General features: G+C 46.4%; 4 protein-coding genes across 6 annotated transcripts in view; 2 read left to right on the top strand and 2 right to left on the bottom strand.

Moving 5' to 3' along the window:
* CELF1 (CUGBP Elav-like family member 1) overlaps positions 1 to 168 on the bottom strand; it is a 72,437-nt gene extending 72,269 nt beyond the window's left edge. Inside the window, exon 1 of the mRNA XM_087746061.1 lies at positions 55 to 168. The gene's annotated coding sequence lies outside the window, so the exon portion shown is untranslated. The remainder of the gene's footprint in view (positions 1 to 54) is intronic.
* Positions 129 to 2,701, top strand: PTPMT1 (protein tyrosine phosphatase mitochondrial 1). The gene is made up of 4 exons (XM_009473900.2): positions 129 to 299; positions 377 to 457; positions 975 to 1,166; positions 2,436 to 2,701. Exons 1-4 carry the CDS (start codon positions 129 to 131, stop codon positions 2,574 to 2,576), a joined length of 585 nt encoding a protein of 194 aa, XP_009472175.2. The 3' UTR covers positions 2,577 to 2,701.
* A 753-nt stretch (positions 2,702 to 3,454) lies between these two features.
* KBTBD4 (kelch repeat and BTB domain containing 4) lies at positions 3,455 to 10,676 on the bottom strand. Of its 3 annotated transcripts, XM_087746046.1 has the most exons (5): positions 10,521 to 10,676; positions 7,795 to 8,415; positions 5,120 to 5,226; positions 4,628 to 4,702; positions 3,455 to 4,532 (listed from the first exon to the last, which is right to left on the bottom strand). In XM_087746046.1, exons 1-5 carry the CDS (start codon positions 10,537 to 10,539, stop codon positions 3,672 to 3,674), a joined length of 1,683 nt encoding a protein of 560 aa, XP_087602172.1. In that variant the 5' UTR covers positions 10,540 to 10,676; the 3' UTR covers positions 3,455 to 3,671. The 3 variants fall into 3 exon arrangements, with proteins under 3 accessions (XP_087602172.1, XP_087602170.1, XP_087602171.1); XM_087746044.1 differs by lacking the exon at positions 4,628 to 4,702; XM_087746045.1 differs by lacking the exon at positions 4,628 to 4,702 and having other exon boundaries at positions 10,605 to 10,675.
* On the top strand, positions 10,661 to 17,351 carry NDUFS3 (NADH:ubiquinone oxidoreductase core subunit S3). Its single transcript, XM_087746068.1, has 7 exons — positions 10,661 to 10,816; positions 10,927 to 10,989; positions 11,975 to 12,072; positions 12,342 to 12,491; positions 14,328 to 14,453; positions 14,739 to 14,858; positions 17,106 to 17,351. The coding sequence occupies exons 1-7, from the start codon at positions 10,768 to 10,770 to the stop codon at positions 17,271 to 17,273; spliced, it is 774 nt and encodes a 257-aa protein (XP_087602194.1). The 5' UTR covers positions 10,661 to 10,767; the 3' UTR covers positions 17,274 to 17,351.
* Positions 17,352 to 18,119: the final 768 nt, after the last annotated feature.

The raw sequence follows: 18,119 nt of genomic DNA, 5'->3' as shown, positions 1-18,119 counted from the left end.
CCGGCGCCCCCCGCTCCCGCCACGAGCCCGCCGCAGGCTCCCCCGTCTCCTCACGCTCAGTGCGCTCGTCCGCGGCGCTCCCCCGCCCCTCGGCCGGCGCGGCCCGGCCCGGCCCGGCGCTGCCCGCGATGGGGGTGGCGGCGGTGCTGGGCGCCGGGGCGGCGCGGCTGCTCTTCTACCCGACGCTGCTCTACACGGCGGCACGGGCGCGGCTGCCTGGGTCCCGCCGGCCCTGGTTCCACCGCATCGACGGCGCCGTGCTGCTGGGGGCGCTGCCGCTGCGGGGACGCAGCCGCAGGGTAAGGCGGGGCGGGGCGGGCTGGGCCGGGCCGGGCCGGCGGTGCCTGACGGTGCCTGACGGTGCCTGTGCCCGCAGCTGGTGGCGGAGGAGAACGTGCGCGCCGTGGTCACCCTCAACGAGGAGTACGAGACCCGCTTCCTCTGCTGCTCCGCCCAGGTGAGGCCGGCGGCCCGGGGAGCTCGCCGGTGCCCCCCAGGAAGGGTCTCTTGTGGCTTGTCCCGGCGCAGGTGAAGGCTTTAGCCGCCTCCTGCCGTCATCCTGGCAGCGACCGCCAAGTCCTCTGACAGCAAGGACGTGGCTTCTTCCTACCGAAGCCGACCTTTAAAACTACCGACAAAGCAGTAAAACGTGAGGATGCAAGTGCTACAGCTACCGCGGTGGGGAGGAGGCGAGAGGGAAGGGGAGCATTAATTCCACGCACAGCACTACGCACCTGCAAGAATCCCAGCTCACCTCCGTTCCTTTAGCGGAACCACATCTTTCCAGTTCCCTTTACCTTCTCCTTTCTGATAGCCAGCACTAAAGGTTTCATAGATCTAATCTAAAGGATTGACATTCAAAGTCTGCTTACAACCCCCACTGAATTTCCCAACTGTCTCAACAGCTTGTGGGTTTTCTTTCTGGATAAAAACCCCAAAAAGTTAACTGATCGAATCTGCTATCTCAATTTCAGGAATGGGAGACAATGGGAGTGGAGCAACTGCGCCTCAGCACTGTGGATCTAACTGGAGTCCCCACCTTGGAAGACCTCCACAAGGGTGTTGAATTCATACTGAAACACCGAGCGTGCGGTCACAGCGTCTACGTGCACTGCAAGGCAGGACGCTCCCGCAGTGCCACTATGGTGGCAGCATATTTAATTCAAGTAAGAAGGCTTCTGTACTAAATGGGGTTTATTTTCATACAGTTGGGGCGAGTACAGCCAACCTTTACAATTTGCTTTTGCTCAAGAAACCTGAGCATGTACGGGTGCGTTAGTATTCCATGATTTTACAGAGTTTGGACTGGAGACCCATCTGAAAAGAGGTAGATAGCTAGGCCCCAAACTTATGTTGCTGTTTTGTAGAACGTGGCAAATGCAAGGTAAATGAACAAGTGAAATTTAACATTTGCTGAACTGCGCTCTAAGCTTTCTTTGATAATCTGGTTTATCTTTGCACACCTTGTTCATCTGCACGTATACTGTCAAGATAGATAATGCTTCTTGGCCATGAGACAGTGGTGAAGCTGCAATATAGCTGCCATTCCAAGTAGTCTTTTCATTCATCTGTACAGTCTCCCTCTGCCAGCTCAGTTATTAGCACAGGCGCTGGCAAAGATGTTCTGGTCTTATGGGAAAGAGAAACTGTTGTTGCAACAAAGCTTTGAAACACATGGTCTGATAGTATCTGTTGCTGGTTCTGGCAGATCAGTCAGACTTCAGGAAGCTGCTCAGTTTTCTGGGCCATTAATATAGTAAGTTCTGCCATTCTTAATTCTTTCTATGGAGGAAACGATTGAGATGGGAATAACAAGTCACTCATGAGGGTAGGTTCACTGAGCAGATAAACATCCATTTTTGTTGTTCAGATTTTCTCCTTGGTTAACTAAAATGGCCAGCCTTTCTAAGCTTTTCAATAAATACAATTCAGGGTCAAGAGAAGTGACTTTGGTTTTCTGAGTTCCTCTACAGACCCAACTGGGTAAGCCAGCACTAAACTGTGGATTCTTCTGTTGGTGTTATTAAGTGCTCCCTGGAAAATTTTCCCTTAGTGCTGAAGAGAAAACTTTTCTCACCAAGTGCTGAAGTACGATGGGAATACTAGTAAAGTATAAAAAAAAATAAAAAAAGCAAGCTGCACTCTTGCTCTGGTCTGGTGGGACTAGGACAGGAAACTATTCACAACATGACGGAAGCATGAGTGAGACAGAAAATGGAGGTCCCAGGCAGCAACCATCCCTCTTTAACTGAGGGACTCATTTCATGAACTTGCATTAACATTCAGGCCCCTCTGAGAGGAACAGGAAGTCAACAGAAGGGGCAAACCAGCAAGTTGTCTAACAACTCTAATGTTGCCTGTAGCCTCCAGGAAGGCTCCATTAACTGGTGAAGGGATGGAATGGATTTTCACTTGCAGGGTTTCTGCCTTTTCAGCTGCATCACTGGAGCCCTCAGGAAGCAATAGAGGCTATTGCCAAGATCCGTCCCCACATCCTTGTTCGCCACAAGCAAGTCCAGGTCCTGGAGACATTTCACAGGAATGTGATCGCTGGGACAACTGCAGAGAGTCAGTAAGAACTATCAAAATCTCTGTCTTGGCTGCTTTAAAAAAAAACCTTACGTTTTAATGATCTAATGAAGGCTTAAACATTGTACTTCTTGACTATCAATAAAGAACTTTTTATATAAATTACAGTAAAGGGGAGGTTGGGCTGTTTCATTAAAGCTTTCTTTCCTTATGGCTAATCTCTTAGTTCTCTTGTAGCCCCACAGTTCTTTTCTCCCACACACAGTATCAGTGCTGAGCCGAACTGCAGTCCACAAGAAGTTCTATTATATTTGCAGCAAAGGAAAAGAAAACTTTGTCTCAGGAGAGACTTTATTCAGGTTCTTACCCAAAGGGTTACAGTGCCAACAGAGAGGGGCAGGAGGAAGTGGTCTTAATTCTGTCTTTCACCAACAGTATGTTATGATTACAGGTGGGGATTCCCTGTACAGTAAAAGAAGTCAGTGCTCATAAAAATTATCTCCCTCTTTATGCTAGGTGATGACAGAGCAGTAAGCAAGTTCCCAGGTTGTTACTGCTCCTCTAGGAGAAGTGCTGAATAATGCAACCCACTAAAGGTCTTGGGGTCAGCTCTGGAATCTGTCTGCTGTAAATATTTCTGCCAGTCCCTCCTTCTGCAATAGGGACACAGGAATGTTTAAATGGGGACATCCCTGGAGGACACAGTGCACATCTAACTCTGTGACTGACATGGCAGCAACACACAGTCTCCCAGACAGTTAAAACTAGCAGTCTGGGCCAAGGAGGATGTTGTCCATATGTTATAGGATTTGTTATTGGCGGATTGGTTCCAGGCTAAAAATGCCATTTGTTGCGGTTTGGGCCTCCAACACAAGCAGCTTATCGTCAAGGGATCAAAGTAATAGCATTGAGTCCATCTGAAATCTAAGATGCAGCAGTTCAACTTTAATAGTGCTATGTAAAAGAATAGGCCCGCAGCCAGAAAGCCTGTACTTCCTCTGCACAGGTATAGAGGATGGGGTCTTTACTCGATGTTGTGAGCTTGTAGTAATTGGGACTGGTGCTGAGGGTGGTGGGTGCCTCTGAGCGGCACAGCCGAACACTGCTGCTGCCCTTCCTATCACTGGGCCTGTTTTTCCCGCTTAGGCCAGGACAAACTGCAGGTTAGTGAGCAGCACTTTGATGCCACTTGTGACTGTTACAACAGAGGTGGCTGGGTTAAGTTTAAAAGTATTTGCATCACCCTTTTTATAGCGGTCGCGAAAGACATAGATGCTGCCATTGCAGCTGGCAATTTTCCAGAGGGATGGTACTGAGCTCCAAGCATCTGGCAGGCATAGCCGGGTGAAGCTATCCAGTAGGGGATTATAACATAGCAGTGAATCCCCCTCGGCTACAATGAACACCACATCCTTGTGTACAGCAGCATGCATGCGCCCTGCAAAAGGCAGTACATATGGCTTCACGTGGCATTTCTCTGTGTTGGTGTCATAGCACTGAATTAGCCGAGAGGGCTTGGTGAAGAAGTCCAAGTCATTTTCCTCCCCGCCCAGCAGGTAAATGACACCATTAAGGTTTACACCTGCAGCTCCAGAGACTGCCACTTCCAACTGGCTGGTCTCTGTCCAGACATTGTCTCGTACTCTGTAATATATGACAGCATTAGAGAGTGTGTCCTGTAAAGTTTTACCCCCCAGTGAATATATTGCATCCTTGCTTGGCACGGACACAAGGGTGTGTTGGAGCCGGTCACGGGGCAGAGGGGCACACCATTCCCAGTCTATAGTTGCATTGTTGCATTTCCACATGCGTCGTGGAATGGAGCCACCAACAACGTACAGGTCACTACCGTGCTTGCAGGCTGCAGTGATCTGGTGACAGAGGCTGTTCTGGCCACTCACGCTTATGGAGTCATCGTCAGCACAATGCAGAGAGACAGCGAGTGAATGTGTACGTGACGACTCCTTTCCAATCAGGTAGATGTGAACATTTTCTCCAATCACCTGAGAGAAAGGAGGAGTGTGTCAGCAGAATTAGGCCTGTTTACACAAACATCAGTGATGCCTAAGACCGAATTATTCAGCTTTTTAGGACCCACCTGTGGGCCTGAGGTGCGTGACCCGCTTCCCATGTCCTGCCACCCTACAACATTCAGGATTTGGAGCCTCAAAGCCTTTTCAAGATACCAGTCATATCTGACATAGCACAATAGCAACAGACTTCACTGGAACCCAACGGTCTGTGGTTTAGGTAAGGGCTGGTTACATCACTGATGGAGCAGAGTTTTTATAAGGGGAATGCCACACTCAGATTTCTGAATGGTCTCTTCGGTAGCTGAGCATCTGGTGAAAAAGTTATTTGTGGCTTTGCTCAAATCACTAGTGAAAGCAACCTCAGGTTAAATTAAAAAAGCTGTCAGTGGGGTTGCTATTTATGACAATGAAAGTATTCCTCACACAAGCACTGTGAATTTCAATGGCATTTGTGTTTTGTGACTTTCAAGTCACACCTGTGAGCAGAATACCCTGCCTTGGGAAGTGCAAAACCAGCAAGTGCTACACCAACCCCAGAACAGAAAGTCTTTTTATACCTTCAGACTCGATCGCAGTGTATCTGAAAAGCCTGCTCGCTCCTCCTTGTTGAAGTTGATCCAGGTTTCTATGGCAACTGTTGGATTCTGAGAACATGGAACGCCATCTGCGGTTTAGGGACAGAAAGGCATTTATGATATCTAGACAAAGGTGTGTGTACTCAGGAACATCCTTTTCCTGCAACTCCCTCCCTCCACTCCCACCACAAACCCTACTTTCTAGAGAGGACAAAAAGATACAGAGGTTTATAGATTTTGGCAGGCATGATCAGCACTGCCAGCCAGGCATCTACATGAAATTAGTTTGCGTAAACATCAGAAGACAGAGCTGCCAGATCTTAAGCACTTTGGATGAGTTTCAACAAAGGAATGTACTTCCGAGAGAAAGAGGACAGGAAAGAGAACCTACATGCTTTGTGACGATGAAAAATACGTTCTTATTTAAGCACGTAGGCAAAAAGATTCTCTTACTTGAGAATCTCAGCAGCTACCTTTCTTTCTGCCTGGTCCTAGAAACCTATCTAGCAAAAGTCATCTGCAGAAATTTCCCTTCTCGGAGCACTGTCAGACACCTGACCCTCAAGACTGAACATCTGGTGTTGCTGCTATCCTCTTAACATTTGGAAATCCCCAATGAGCTACTATAGCTTTCCTTAGCAGCGTGACAGTAGGAAATACTCAACAGCCTGCATCAGATTTCGATTTGTTTCCAGACACAACTGGAAGTTTTGGTTCTGCCACAAACTACTGCATCATCATCATCGTCAGTACATTACCTAGAAGATTTTAGGTATTTACTTCCAGTTTGAAAGCCAGCAACTATGCCTGTACTCATTGAGAGGCTTCCCTATGAAGGTTCTCTGATTTTGTAGTCTGCTCTCATGACAAACCCTGAATTCAATGCTGCTGAAGGCATCAGACAAATTCCAACACTTTTCTCTATACTGGAAGGGAGGAGGAAAAGCGTGGAACAAAAGCAAGTATTTCAACTCTGTTTATTAGTAAAAGGGATGTCCGTAAGCTATCCATCACAGGTAGTGGTTAAATGGAAAGACTTTGATTTTGAAATGGGTCCTAGAGTGCAACAAAAGGTAAGCTTAATAAATTACTATTTCATGAAATTAATTGTAATCCTTGCCATTAATAGCTTCCTCTATTTAACTCTCCATTAACTAAACAAAGATGCAGGAATTGCAAAAGAAGAAGATTTTCCCTGCCAGCAGTAGGAGTGTATTTCAGATTATAATCCATTTTATGAGCTAAGTTTCAGCATAAATACTGAGTAATGTGATTCTATATATAGAAATAGATGAAGCATGGAAAAAAAGTTTTATTGAGCAATTACGTTAATTTAGGACCACAAACACTAAAGGCCATAGTCCTAAAACTATGGTTACTATATGGAATCCCTAGGAAGTTAAGGGTGATTGACCTCTATAGCTTTATTTCATGATTTTAGGAATTATTTTTTTTTAATGTAGTCACAACTTGGTTTAAAGACTTTAGCTAGATAGCTATCAAAATTAATTTTATCGTAGTTTTTCTGAGCTATCAGTACATACTCTCAATAGGTTTTTGACTGAATTTCTTTAGATGCAACAGAGATAATAAAATTCAATATCTATAAAGATTCTCATATGCATAGCATCAACTTTAAAGGCTATTTTAAGCCTTATGGACAGATTTGCCAGTATTCCAAAGAAGCCAGTCACAGTAGTTTTATTGTTGTAACAGCATATAAAACATGACACACAAAGTATAGTTATTTACTCAATTACAAAATTATTTAATTAAAGCAAGAAAGGGGCAATCTCTCTGGTCCCAAGTCCAGTACGCTTGAATGTATGAGCTGCTTCTACATTCTTGCTTCCTCTAGCAATGATACATAAATGCACAAAAATGGAGTTGTGACTGCAGCATCATGGAGAGGTTTTCAAGTACTGGCTGTACTTACTAGGCCAGTAGAGAATCTTTAAGGATTGGTGGCAGTTGGACTAAGCTGTTGATGTGTGGACACATCCCTCACAACCCTGAGTCATTGCATCCATTGGCTAAATTGCAAAGGCCATCCTTGGCCATTGCAAAGGCTATTACCTTTACAAGAAGGGTAATTACTGTATTACCTAAGATGTTACAATGCCTCTATTTCAGTCAGCTGAGCGCCTAGCCTAAATGATCCTAACAATTATATACAATTGTTAATGACACTAACATAGTCTAAAAATAAGGTTTGTACTCAGCCTTCTTACAAACGTTGAGTTGTTGCATTACTATGTTAAATGATTAAGAACTAAAGAAAAAAAAAATTACTTTCATAAGATGTTCATTTCTGGTAAGACTTTTGTTTTACTGCAAATAAAAATACGACAAATTGTTGAAAGTTATTAAGTTATGTTTAAAAAACCTGTAATACTTCTGACCTGTTGACTCAGGAACCGCTGGGAATTACCAGCATCCTCCGTGTCCCTTTTCTATAGCTTAGATGCTTCATGTCCGGTAATAATTAATAGTTTATCTTCTGATTAAGTTATCCAGAATGTTTTGCTTTGCTTAGCTAAGCCTCTGAATAGACAGTGATTATGAAAACTTGGATCTTTCTGTCTATTTTGTTCAGTCCCTGACAGACTCTCTGAAAATCTACATCCACCTCCTGGCTAGTCTCAAGAACTCCTTACCTGTAAGGATGTCTGTCAGTAGGCGGAGAGGCAGGTGTAGGAACTCCTCTGTGTCTTGCAGTTGAGACAAATGTGACTTCGCACAGTGTTTGGCAGCTGTGTAGAGCTCCATGTCACTGTGTTGGTCTGCCAACCACATGACCTGCAGACAGTTCCTAACCTGCACCGTACGGGCCAGAAAACGGGAGCACTCTTCAAAAAGGGCAGTCAGCTGGTACATGTCTGCCACTTCATAGGTTTCCTGCAACTCTTCTGCCCTCAGCTTTACAGTCCCATGGTAAATATAGTCCACAAGGAGCTGAAAGACACTCTCGCTAACGTCCTGCAGCTCAATCACCCGGTTGTGGGCCTCCTTTAGGTTGGAAGTGAACATAGAACGAAAAAAGCAACTCTGAGCCGAGAGGACCAAACGGTGCAGCTGGAATTCTTTGCCTTCCACTGATATTGTAACATCAGCAAAGAGCTCATCCTCCAAGCATAATTTCATAATACCCTGGGCCACGCGGCCTGAGTGGGAGCGGTCGGTGAAGGTGTAGTTCACAAAGTAGTTCTCTTCTGCAGAGGAGCCTCCAGTCTCTTCTGACGAGTCCATGGTGCTGCACAGATCAGACCTCCAGCAATCTGTAAAATCACAATAATCATACGGCTTTCTCTCTCCACTAACAAGATTATGCAATACTTCAGGGTACAGGGAAAAATCTAACATATTGGTAAGAGGCCAGCATATTTTAGACTGAATATAAATAGCACAGCCAGAAACTTCTGCTTGAGCTTCAGAATCTCAAACAACAAATGAGAAGTTGGCATAATTAAAATTATAATATATACCAAACTTCCAGTACAGTGAGCATCACATCCCAGCAGAACTGGGAGACGTGCATGTCTTTTCACCACTCATTTCACTGACACAAAGAAATGCAGCAACAGTTATTCAAGTGGAAAGTCCAGCAATTGCACTAGGAAACTCGCAAAGCCAGAAGAACGCGGCAGCACCATAGCTGGGCTAGATGGAAAAAGGATTACAGTATCATACTAACAAAGAGCACAGACAGTAGTTCATATCATCAGGAGGAGTTAATTACCATCCAAAACCAACATGATGAATGTGTGCACTGATATCAAGCAAGGTGAACTTGTTTTTACCAAAGCTGCGTGAGAAGTCTGCCAGATATAACCACCAGTCCTTCAAGCTAACCAAATGAGATAACTGATAGTCATACTCAGTTTATTAATGTGCCAAATATCTTCAGCATTCAAATAACCTGTTAGATGTTGTTAGCTGCTGTTTCCCAACTGGCAGGGAGAACTCAGTTTAAAAGATAACACCAGAGAGGTACCAGAGATTGTTTGCAGAGGTCCAAGCAGTTTGTGGGTCAAAAAAGCTTCTGAACCAGAGAAGGACTGCTGTGGAAAAGAGCTCTTCTTTAACGTGGCTCCTGACAGCATTAGGAGCAAATAGATGCCTGCTTGCATTCACTTTAAGCTTATTTTTACACCTCAACTACTAGCCATGGTGACTGATATCACAGATTTCTTCATTTAATACTGACATGATTTCCAGTACAATATTTCACAAAGATGGGATTTTTTTCCAAGAGATTGATAGTTACTCTTCCATGCTTTGTCAAATATGCATTTTCTTACTATAGCTCTGCTTGACACAGGAGTGCTCCTAAGTTCTTTGCACAAGTTCTGTTCACAAGAAGTAGTGTCTACATCCCTAATTGGCTGGATGCGTCCGTCCCATCCCTGGTGGTGGCCTGTCTTAATTATACCCTTATTGTTATTTTACAATAGTTTTAAAATACATTAATCTGTAAGAGACTGAGCAACTGCAACTGGCACAGCACACATCAGTACTATTTTTCCAGCTTTTGCAAGTACAAGCGTATCCTGCAAATGGGCTCCCACTTCAGTTGCAGCTCTTGGTCCTTACAGGCAAGGTGCCCAGAAGCTGCAGCCCAGAGTGCCGAAGCGACCACGCAGAGCACCAGGGCAAGGGACAGATGAACTACTCTGCCCTCTTGGCACAGCAGAACCGGCTGCCCCCACTGCCCAGCACAATTTCCAGAGCACTGGTGCCAAGTCACGAAAGAAATGCCAACAGCAGCTAAAGACTACCGTAAATCTCACGTCCTTCTTTGTAAACTCAAAGTTCCCCTTTGCATCCATGGCATCTCCACTATAAAGAGAGAGAGGAGCAGGAACGGTAAAGTATCCCATAAAGCAAAATCTCACGCCCCATGCGCATTTTGCGTTACCAAAGCCATGACCTGCCGTGTGCCGGGCTATGGGTGATGATGGCGTAACCAGCACCTGGCGCACCTGCCTCCTCCTTCCTTGCTCCTGACAGGGTCGCGGATGCCATGACAGCGCCTGGGATCAGGGAACCCCTACACACAACCGACAGCGGCTCCACGCTTCGGCGGCGGTGGGGAAGGAGAGGAAAGCTACTTCTCGGAAAAGTAAAGCCCCGCACCAGGCCCGCACTAAGGCTGTGAACACCGCCGGGAAGTTGCCTCGCCCCCTCAGCGCTGCTCCAGGCCGGGGCTCTGCCAGGCGCCCTACGCCCGCACCCGACGGCGGACGCGCCTCCCCAGAGCTCGCTGCCTCCGCGGCCGGGCCGCTCCCCGTCCAGGCTCGCCCCGCCGCGGGCTCCCAGCCCGCCCCAGGGCAGCGGAGCTCCGCCGGCCCCGACCCCCGCTCCGCCGCGGCACGGCACCCACCTGCGGCGCCTCCCTTCATGCCGCCGCCCCGGAGCCTCCCGCCGCCGCCCCGGGGTGCCCCAGCGGCTCCTCCGCGCCCCTCACCCTGCGCCAGGCGCCGCCAGGCACTCGCCGCTTCCGGCCACCGACCCGGAAGCCTCCCTGAGAAGCCCCGCGCGCGCGCTTCCGCCTCCCCCGGGGGAAGCGCGGCGACGGTGGTGCCTTCCGCTTCCGGTCCGTGCCCTTGCGCGCCCGTGTCCCGGCGGGGATGTTGGCGGCGGCGGCGGCGCGGGGGCTGGCGCGGGCCGCGCTGCGAGGTGAGGGGAGGCGGCGGGGCTCGGCCAGCCCGTGGCCGCGGGCCGGGCCGGGCCGGGCGGTTGGCGGGGGGCGGCCGCGGTCGGTGAGACGTGTCCGTTTCTCTCCGCAGCTGGCGCAGGCCCGGCGGCGGCGCAGGCCCGGCTGGCGGGGAGCTCCGCCGCGGAGACTCGCCGTAAGTGAGCGGGGCGGGGGCCCCGGCGTGGCGTTGCGGTTGGGGCCGTTGGTTCGGTTGGGGGGGAGCGCAGGGGAAGGGACCGGGGCGTGCGCCTGCGTCCCTGCCCGCTCCCGGCCCGGCGCCGGGGCACTGACTGCCCTTAGGAAGCTCCTGTGCCCTATAACCGTTTCGGTGAGCGCGTCAGGAAACGGTTGGCGCCTGTCACGCGTAAACCTGAATTCTGCGCAGAAAGGGGGCTGAGTATCAACCGTGCTCGCCCTGCGTTCCCGCCTGCGTCCCTCCTCGCGGGCCTGCCGGCTTGCGCTGTGCAAAGTTGTGCCTGGGCAACAGCTTCACAGCCCCTCACTGCCCTGAATCTCGAGGAGTATTTGTAATCATAACAACGACAACAACAACAAAGCGCAACATGAGGTCCTAGGATGTTTTGGTTATAAGGGGGTTGCTTAGAGGCTGGCACGTCAAACAAAACCAGGATTATTTTGTCTAGAAAAAAGATCCTTTCTAGACCCAGGCTGAATGTCATGAGCAGTATCTAAGTTCAGATTGTTCAGGCATCTCTGCCTCTCTCTTTTTCATCTTGTAAGTTGTTTCTCTGTCATCTTGTTGCACTGTTCCTCTTGCTGTATTTACAGTGCACAGAAACATTTCTGTCTAGCACTGACGCAAACTTCCTTCCTTATCAAAGTCTCTAGTTCCATATTGTTCTATGTACCACAACACATGTATGTTGCTATAGTCCAGTCTCTATTACAGCATCCTATTTATTCTACTATACATATATGTTATGTTTAGCTTCGGATTTACTGTGTCTAAACTTTGCAAGTTACCTGAACCTGAAGCTGCCTGGCTTCTGCCAGAGCTACTGAGAGGTAGCTAGACTGGTTAAAGGGATTTTTAAGTCAGGGATGGGAGTTACTCCTCTTCTTTCTGTAGCTTTCTATATTCCCTGCCATAATCTTGGGAACTTTATTTTTCTCTTTAGCTACTGTCAGACCAAAAAATGAAGTAGAACAGAAGCAGCTATGTGCTTTTGGGGAGTATGTGGCTGAGATTCTGCCCAAGTATATCCAGCAAGCACAGGTAGGTGCTGTTCAAGAAATTGTTCTTGTGAGGGGGACAGGATCCAGTGAACACACTGCTTGTTTGTTAGATGTTTCCAGAAGTTGTTCTGGGGAAGAAAGATTGTCAGAATTACATGGAAGTTACTGCTATTATTAAGCCCCTTTATCTGATGTCATTATGTGTCTGCTGTACAATCTGTTCTCTTTGTTTAGGTGTTCTGCTGGATTCAGTGTAATGTTCAGTCCTGTTGGTGTTTGTACTCATGCCCTTTCCACTGTTTTCATCAGGTGACCTGTTTCAATGAGCTGGAACTTTTGATCCATCCAGATGGGATCATTCCGGTTCTGACCTTCCTTCGAGATCACACTAATGCCCAGTTCAAATCCTTGGCTGACTTGACTGCTGTTGATGTCCCATCTCGGCAGTACCGCTTTGAGGTAAGAACCGCTCACAGGTGCCGGACTCGGAAGGTTTCACAAGTGCTGATGGCTGTGGGCGCTGTTGCAGCTGTGATCACATTTTTTGCTTTCTGACAGTGAAATGAAAATCCACTCTGAAATACTGGATTTTGTTCAATCTGTTGATCATGGAAGCAGCAGCAGAACTGACATTGCATGGGTTCCTAGTCTGGCTTTCCTTTTGTGCTCTGCTGAAAGTCTCTCTCTTTTTTTTGTTGTGTTCTTTTTTTTTGTTTTAGTTTGGTTTTACCAAAGCATCTAGAGACTTCTTTCTGGCCTGATGTGAATTGGTGCTTTTCCTTCTTCCAGCCTGTCAGCTGCTGTTGAGACAACTGATCGTGTTTTTCTTTAAATCCCATCAATCTTCTTAACAATTTTCCTCTTTTTAAAAAAACAAAACAGAAAACCTATTTAGCTCTTTTAAAAGCATTCCCTGAAAGTTGGGACCAAACAGGAGATGAGGCAGATTTTCAGAAACCTCTCAGAAGATCTGGGGCACTGAACTTCCACTGACTTTCAGTGGATATTGGAGATTTGGCTCCCACAGATGCTTTTGAAAATCTCACTGTATATGGTGAGAATTTTTGCAGCTGCAAATAGAAAAAGAAAAGATACATCTTTGGGGAAACCACAGACTCAGCATATTGTCTTCTCACCTACTATTAGAAAGCTTTGTTCACAGTATTGTTGCAAAGACATTGTAGTTTACCCTAGGAAGATCTGTAAAAGACAGCGGCAGAAAATCTTCTGGACGAAGAGATGTTTATCTTCCCTTTTCTAATCCAGGCAGACTGTCTTTCAGACAAGAGAAGTGAATTGGTAGATTTTTAGTTCCCAGCAAGTAACAAGGATAATGAAAAGTAACTGATTTATTTTCCCCCTTTGGTTTATCTTGTGGTATTAAATCACTTACTAACAACTACTCAGAAAGCGAGGGGTGGCAGGTTTGCCTTATCTGTGTTAGCTAATCAGTTGTCTATTGTTTTCAAATATAGCTCCTTCTTGCTTTGCTAGTAACAGCTTTGACTTTTAGTAATGTAACTCATGATTAGGCAAAAATCCTGAGAGTTGTAGAGAGAGTTTCTTTAACTTAAAGGCCTCCAGTCACTGAAGAAGTTGAAGGTTTTTTACTTCAGGATTTTTCTTCTAAAAATCAACGTAGTAGATTCATAGAAATAACAGAAATATGGACCTTGATGAATTCACCTTTACCAGCCATCTTCACAGAGGCAGTATCAAACAAGGCTACACAATTTCTTACAAAGGTTTGGGGTTTTCTTCAGTCTGCTTGTAGTAAGTGTTCCCCCCCGCCCCCCGGAGGTTCTAGTAATCCTCATAAGCAGCCTTTTTATTAGTACTTCATCACCAGAAGAGTTAGAAATTTTCCCTGGTATCCAATTTCTTTGATGAAAACTAAGTGTATTTCTTCTTAGCTTTTTCCCACTGAATGCTGAGAGTAATTGATAGCCATTTTCTTTGTGACAGACTATTGAAAGACTTGTCAAGTGTCTCCATCCCTTCAGTATTCTCTTTTTCTAAGATTTAGAGTCGCTCTTTACGTCAGCTCTTCTTCATCAGTCATGTTTTCTAAATTTCACATCCTTTTTGTTACACTTCTAAGGATCAAAGTGGTAAGCTGTTGGAACCTCAGTTGTAATAGTGTCTTTTAGTGCCCTGCTCTGAAGTGCTGAATGTGATTCTGCTGATAAAGAATATTTGAAATAGTCTTTGCGTGCCTTTGCTTAGCCAGTACTATACTGCCAAGAGATCCATAAATGCCATACAAGACCAATGCCTTCTTTTATTCTGCTTCAGATTGTGTACAATCTCCTGTCTCTGCGGTTCAACAGTCGGATCCGCGTGAAGACATATACTGATGAGCTGACACCTGTTGACTCAGCAGTGTCCGTGCACAAGGCAGCAAACTGGTATGAAAGAGAGGTGAGTGCCAGTGTACTTTGCGAGCAGAGTCTTTGTGGAGAGGGGCTGTGTTTTCCTGATTAAACTGATTCCCAGGGCTCTGAGGAAGAAAGAGGGAAGTGTTTGCCTGGCTGCCTTTTCAGAACAGGAGATAAAAGGGTGTTTCATTTGCTTTTGCATGAGTTCCTGCATCAGTTTTGCTGGCACTGCACAAAGCCAGGCATATGACTGAAATTTTATGGACATAATACTTGAAGGTTTGTTTTTTCTTTCTAATCCCAACTTGCTTGGCTCCCTCTCATTTAGGTTTGGGACATGTACGGTGTTTTCTTTGCCAACCACCCTGATCTAAGGCGAATCCTCACAGACTATGGGTTTGAGGGCCATCCTTTCCGGAAGGACTTTCCACTCTCTGGTTATGTGGAGGTAGGAGATAACGTTCATGTTTAAAGTTATCAAATCTCTCAAATACTCTTACCTCTTAACAGCTCGATGTTCAGATGGAGATCAGTGACAAGTGGTATCCCTCAGGGGTCCATACTGGGACCAGTACTGTTTAATATATTCAGCAACATAGACAGTGGCATCAAGTGCACCCTCAGCAAGTTGGCAGGTGACACCAAGCTGTGTGGTGCAGTTGACAGCCCTGAGGGACAAGATGCCATCAGGGGGACCTGGACAAGCTCAAGAACTGGGCCCATGTGAACCTCATAAGGTTCAACAGGGCCAAGTGCAAGGTCCTGCACCTGGGTCAGGGCAACCCCCAGGTATCAGTACAGGCTGGGGGATGAAGGGATTGAGACCAGCCCTGCCAAGAAGGACTTGGGGGTACTGGTGGATGAAAAGCTGGACATGAGCCAGCAATGTGCACTCGCAGCCCAGAAAGCCAACCATATCCTGGGCTGCATCAAAAGAAGCATGGCCAGCAGGTTGAGGGAGGTGATTCTGCCCCTCTGCTCTGGTGAGACCCCACCTGGAGTACTGTGTCCAGCTCTGGAGTCCTCAGCAGGGGAAAGACAAGGACCTGTTGGAATGGGTCCAGAGGAGGGCCACAAAGATGATCAGAGGGATGGAGCACCTCTGCTATGAGGAAAGGCTGAAAGAGCTGGGGTTGTTCAGCCTGGAGAAGAGAAGGCTGCGGGGAGACCTTACTGCGGCCTTTCAGTACTTCAAGGGAGCTTATAAGAAAGATGGGGACAGGCTTTTTAGTAGGGCCTGTTGTGATAGGACAAGGGGTAATGGTTTTAAGCTAAAAGAGGGTAGATTCAGACTGGATATAAGGAAGGAATTTTTTACGATGAGGGTGGTGAAACACTGGAACAGGTTGCTCAGAGAAGTGGTAGATGCCCCATCCCTGGAAACATCCAAGGTCAGGTTGGGCAGGGCTCTGATCAACCTGATGTAGTTGTAGATGTCCCTGCTCATTTCAGTGGCGTTGCACTAGATGGCCTTTAAAGGTCCCTTCCAACCCAAACTATTCTATGATTCTGTGATCTGAGTTTCGGTACAGAGATATGACTGCTTTATAATCCTTTGTCGAAAAGGCAGTAGGGGTGTTTCACTCGTTTGTATTCCAGAGAAGTTGTATAGATCTCCTGCATGGAAATTTGAAGTCATCACAAAGTATCATCGTAATAAGACAGCCTGAAGCCAGAGGCATTGAGCAAATTTCATGTGCTGTATACTGAAGAAATTTGTCAGGCAGAGAAAGTACTTCTGCTTTTAGCATGTCTTCTGGAAGTTAAACTTTCCACTGCAAAACTGGAGATTCCCAGAGGAATAAAGGACCGAACTGATCTTAATGCATTTGGAACTCCACTTTGTTGAGTTTTGTAGACTCAGATTATAAAACTCTAGTTGAACTGACTCTTGCCATTTATCAAATATTTACCTGTGTGTGTCAAACCACAAGTGTAATGAGTGTGTTTAGTATCTGTCTAGTTTCAAATGACCGCCTTGCAGAAGCAGTCATATTTGGTGCAGTTCTAAGACTGAGTTGAGTCTCAGGAGAAAACAGTGAGGTTTCGCAGGCAACAGAAGGTTTTAAGAAAAATAGAAGTAACAGCAAATCCTGCGAGTGAGGACCAGGCAGCATCTCTTGAGCTGTGGTTTGGAGATCTGGACTGGCACAGTGAGGATAAATCAAGCCAGTCAGAATTGTCCGGTACTCACCTGCATTTCACCCTGGTTGTCTTTTTGTCCCATGTTCTGAGTGTTGCGCTAAGAAGCACAGCTAAAACTGCCATATTATAAAGATTCATGAGAGCAGTCTCCAGCTATGCCAGGTGGATGGGCCACCTAATTTCAGTGACTCAGGAGAAATTCCTTTGTCATGTGACAAGCTAAATCTGTTATTCCCTGTGGACTTCATATGGACTGTAGACTGGGCACTGCTAATTCAGCGTGGTTGGTTAGTCAGGACACCTGAGGTATGTGGTAGCGAAGAGGAAGGTTTTCCTGGAGAGTCCAGAAGTCTTGGTGGCATCTGGAGAGCTCTTGTTTAATAATGAGGAGAACTGAAGCTGTGGCAGAGGCCTGTGGCCTATCCATGGCGTGAGAAGTAGGACTGCCTGTACTGGAGGAGGTCTGGGTCATTACTGTGTACAGCTAATAGCAGAGATGCTATGGGGACTGTGTAAAAATTACTGGTCTGTGTTCTTTGCACTGTTCTAGGTGCGGTATGATGACGAAGTGAAACGGGTAGTGGCAGAGCCTGTGGAGCTATCTCAGGAATTTCGCAAATTTGATTTGAATAGTCCTTGGGAGGCATTTCCTGCCTATCGTGCAGCTCCAGAACCCCTGAAAATAGAAGCAGGAGCCAAGAAAGAAGATGCAAAATAGCAGCAGAATGGAGTGGATGCACGGCACCATCCTTTCTGTTCTAACATAGTATTTATAATAATAAAAATTGATATGAGATTCTTGCCTGTTGTGGTCAAATGAATAATGTTGTTTTCAAACTAGATGAAAAGCACAGGGTGAGGGATGCTAATTTACAATCCTGATAATCCAGCTGGTAGATGTTTATCTGCTATTTTTTGAGTTGTAAGACACTGGATTTGTCTTTTTGGTTTGCAAATTGAATAGAGTCCCAGCATTCCCTGTGGCTAAGATGCTTTATATACGCTGCTTCTGCTAGCTGCCCCTGCAGGCATAAATCATAACCTGAGCGCTCACTAGGAGACTCTACTGAAGCAGCTGTGTAGTTTAAGCAATGGGACAGCAGTATCTCAGCTCCAAGATGGGTGTTGGGAAGACCGTAATAATATAGCGAACAGGCAAAGCTTTTGTAAATGGTTCTAATACAGTTGTTATTAGGACAACACAAGATGTACCTGGATCCAGATCAAAACAATTGTGGAAATCTCTGCATTGTTTCCTTGGGAATTAGGCCAGTGCCTGTTCTCCTGGCAGAAGGAGTTGCAGGCAACCTCTCACGTGCCACTCTCTCATGCTGGCTTTTTCGTCACAATCAAGCAGTCTTTACTTTCTCCAACTTCTTCAGATTGTGCTCTTTCCTACAGTCAAAAATATTTCCCTTCCCTTGTTCCATAAACAAGAGGCTGTGCCTTTTTGTCACTATTCCAATTATTTTGAGCTGTATGATATGACAGCATTACCGCTATCTTTGCTCTTGTGGAAAATCTCAGCTCTTTCCAAAAAAGCTGGAAAAATACTGTAGTTTCA

Source organism: Nipponia nippon, unplaced genomic scaffold, assembly GCF_047370975.1.
Source record: "Nipponia nippon isolate SJK-2023a ecotype South Korea unplaced genomic scaffold, ASM4737097v1 scaffold_10, whole genome shotgun sequence".
Taxonomy (NCBI): Eukaryota; Metazoa; Chordata; class Aves; order Pelecaniformes; family Threskiornithidae; genus Nipponia; species Nipponia nippon.
Note: the sequence above shows the minus strand (reverse complement) of the source record. Positions and strands in the feature narration are given on the sequence as shown.

Bases quoted from the DNA above. Each gene is read 5' to 3' on its own strand.
- PTPMT1 (XM_009473900.2), top strand. From the start codon at position 129: ATGGGGGTGGCGGCGGTGCTGGGCGCCGGGGCGGCGCGGCTGCTCTTC. The intron at 300-376 runs GTAAGGCGGGGC...CTGTGCCCGCAG, and splicing joins TGCGGGGACGCAGCCGCAGG to CTGGTGGCGGAGGAGAACGT. The intron at 458-974 runs GTGAGGCCGGCG...TCTCAATTTCAG, and splicing joins TCCTCTGCTGCTCCGCCCAG to GAATGGGAGACAATGGGAGT.
- NDUFS3 (XM_087746068.1), top strand. From the start codon at position 10,768: ATGTTGGCGGCGGCGGCGGCGCGGGGGCTGGCGCGGGCCGCGCTGCGA. The intron at 10,817-10,926 runs GTGAGGGGAGGC...TTCTCTCCGCAG, and splicing joins GGCGCGGGCCGCGCTGCGAG to CTGGCGCAGGCCCGGCGGCG. The intron at 12,073-12,341 runs GTAGGTGCTGTT...TGTTTTCATCAG, and splicing joins AGTATATCCAGCAAGCACAG to GTGACCTGTTTCAATGAGCT.
- KBTBD4 (XM_087746046.1), bottom strand. The intron at 4,703-5,119 runs GTATAAAAAGAC...TATCTTGAAAAG, and splicing joins CACTGCGATCGAGTCTGAAG to GCTTTGAGGCTCCAAATCCT. The intron at 4,533-4,627 runs GTGGGTCCTAAA...CCTTTCTCTCAG, and splicing joins CACGCACCTCAGGCCCACAG to GTGATTGGAGAAAATGTTCA.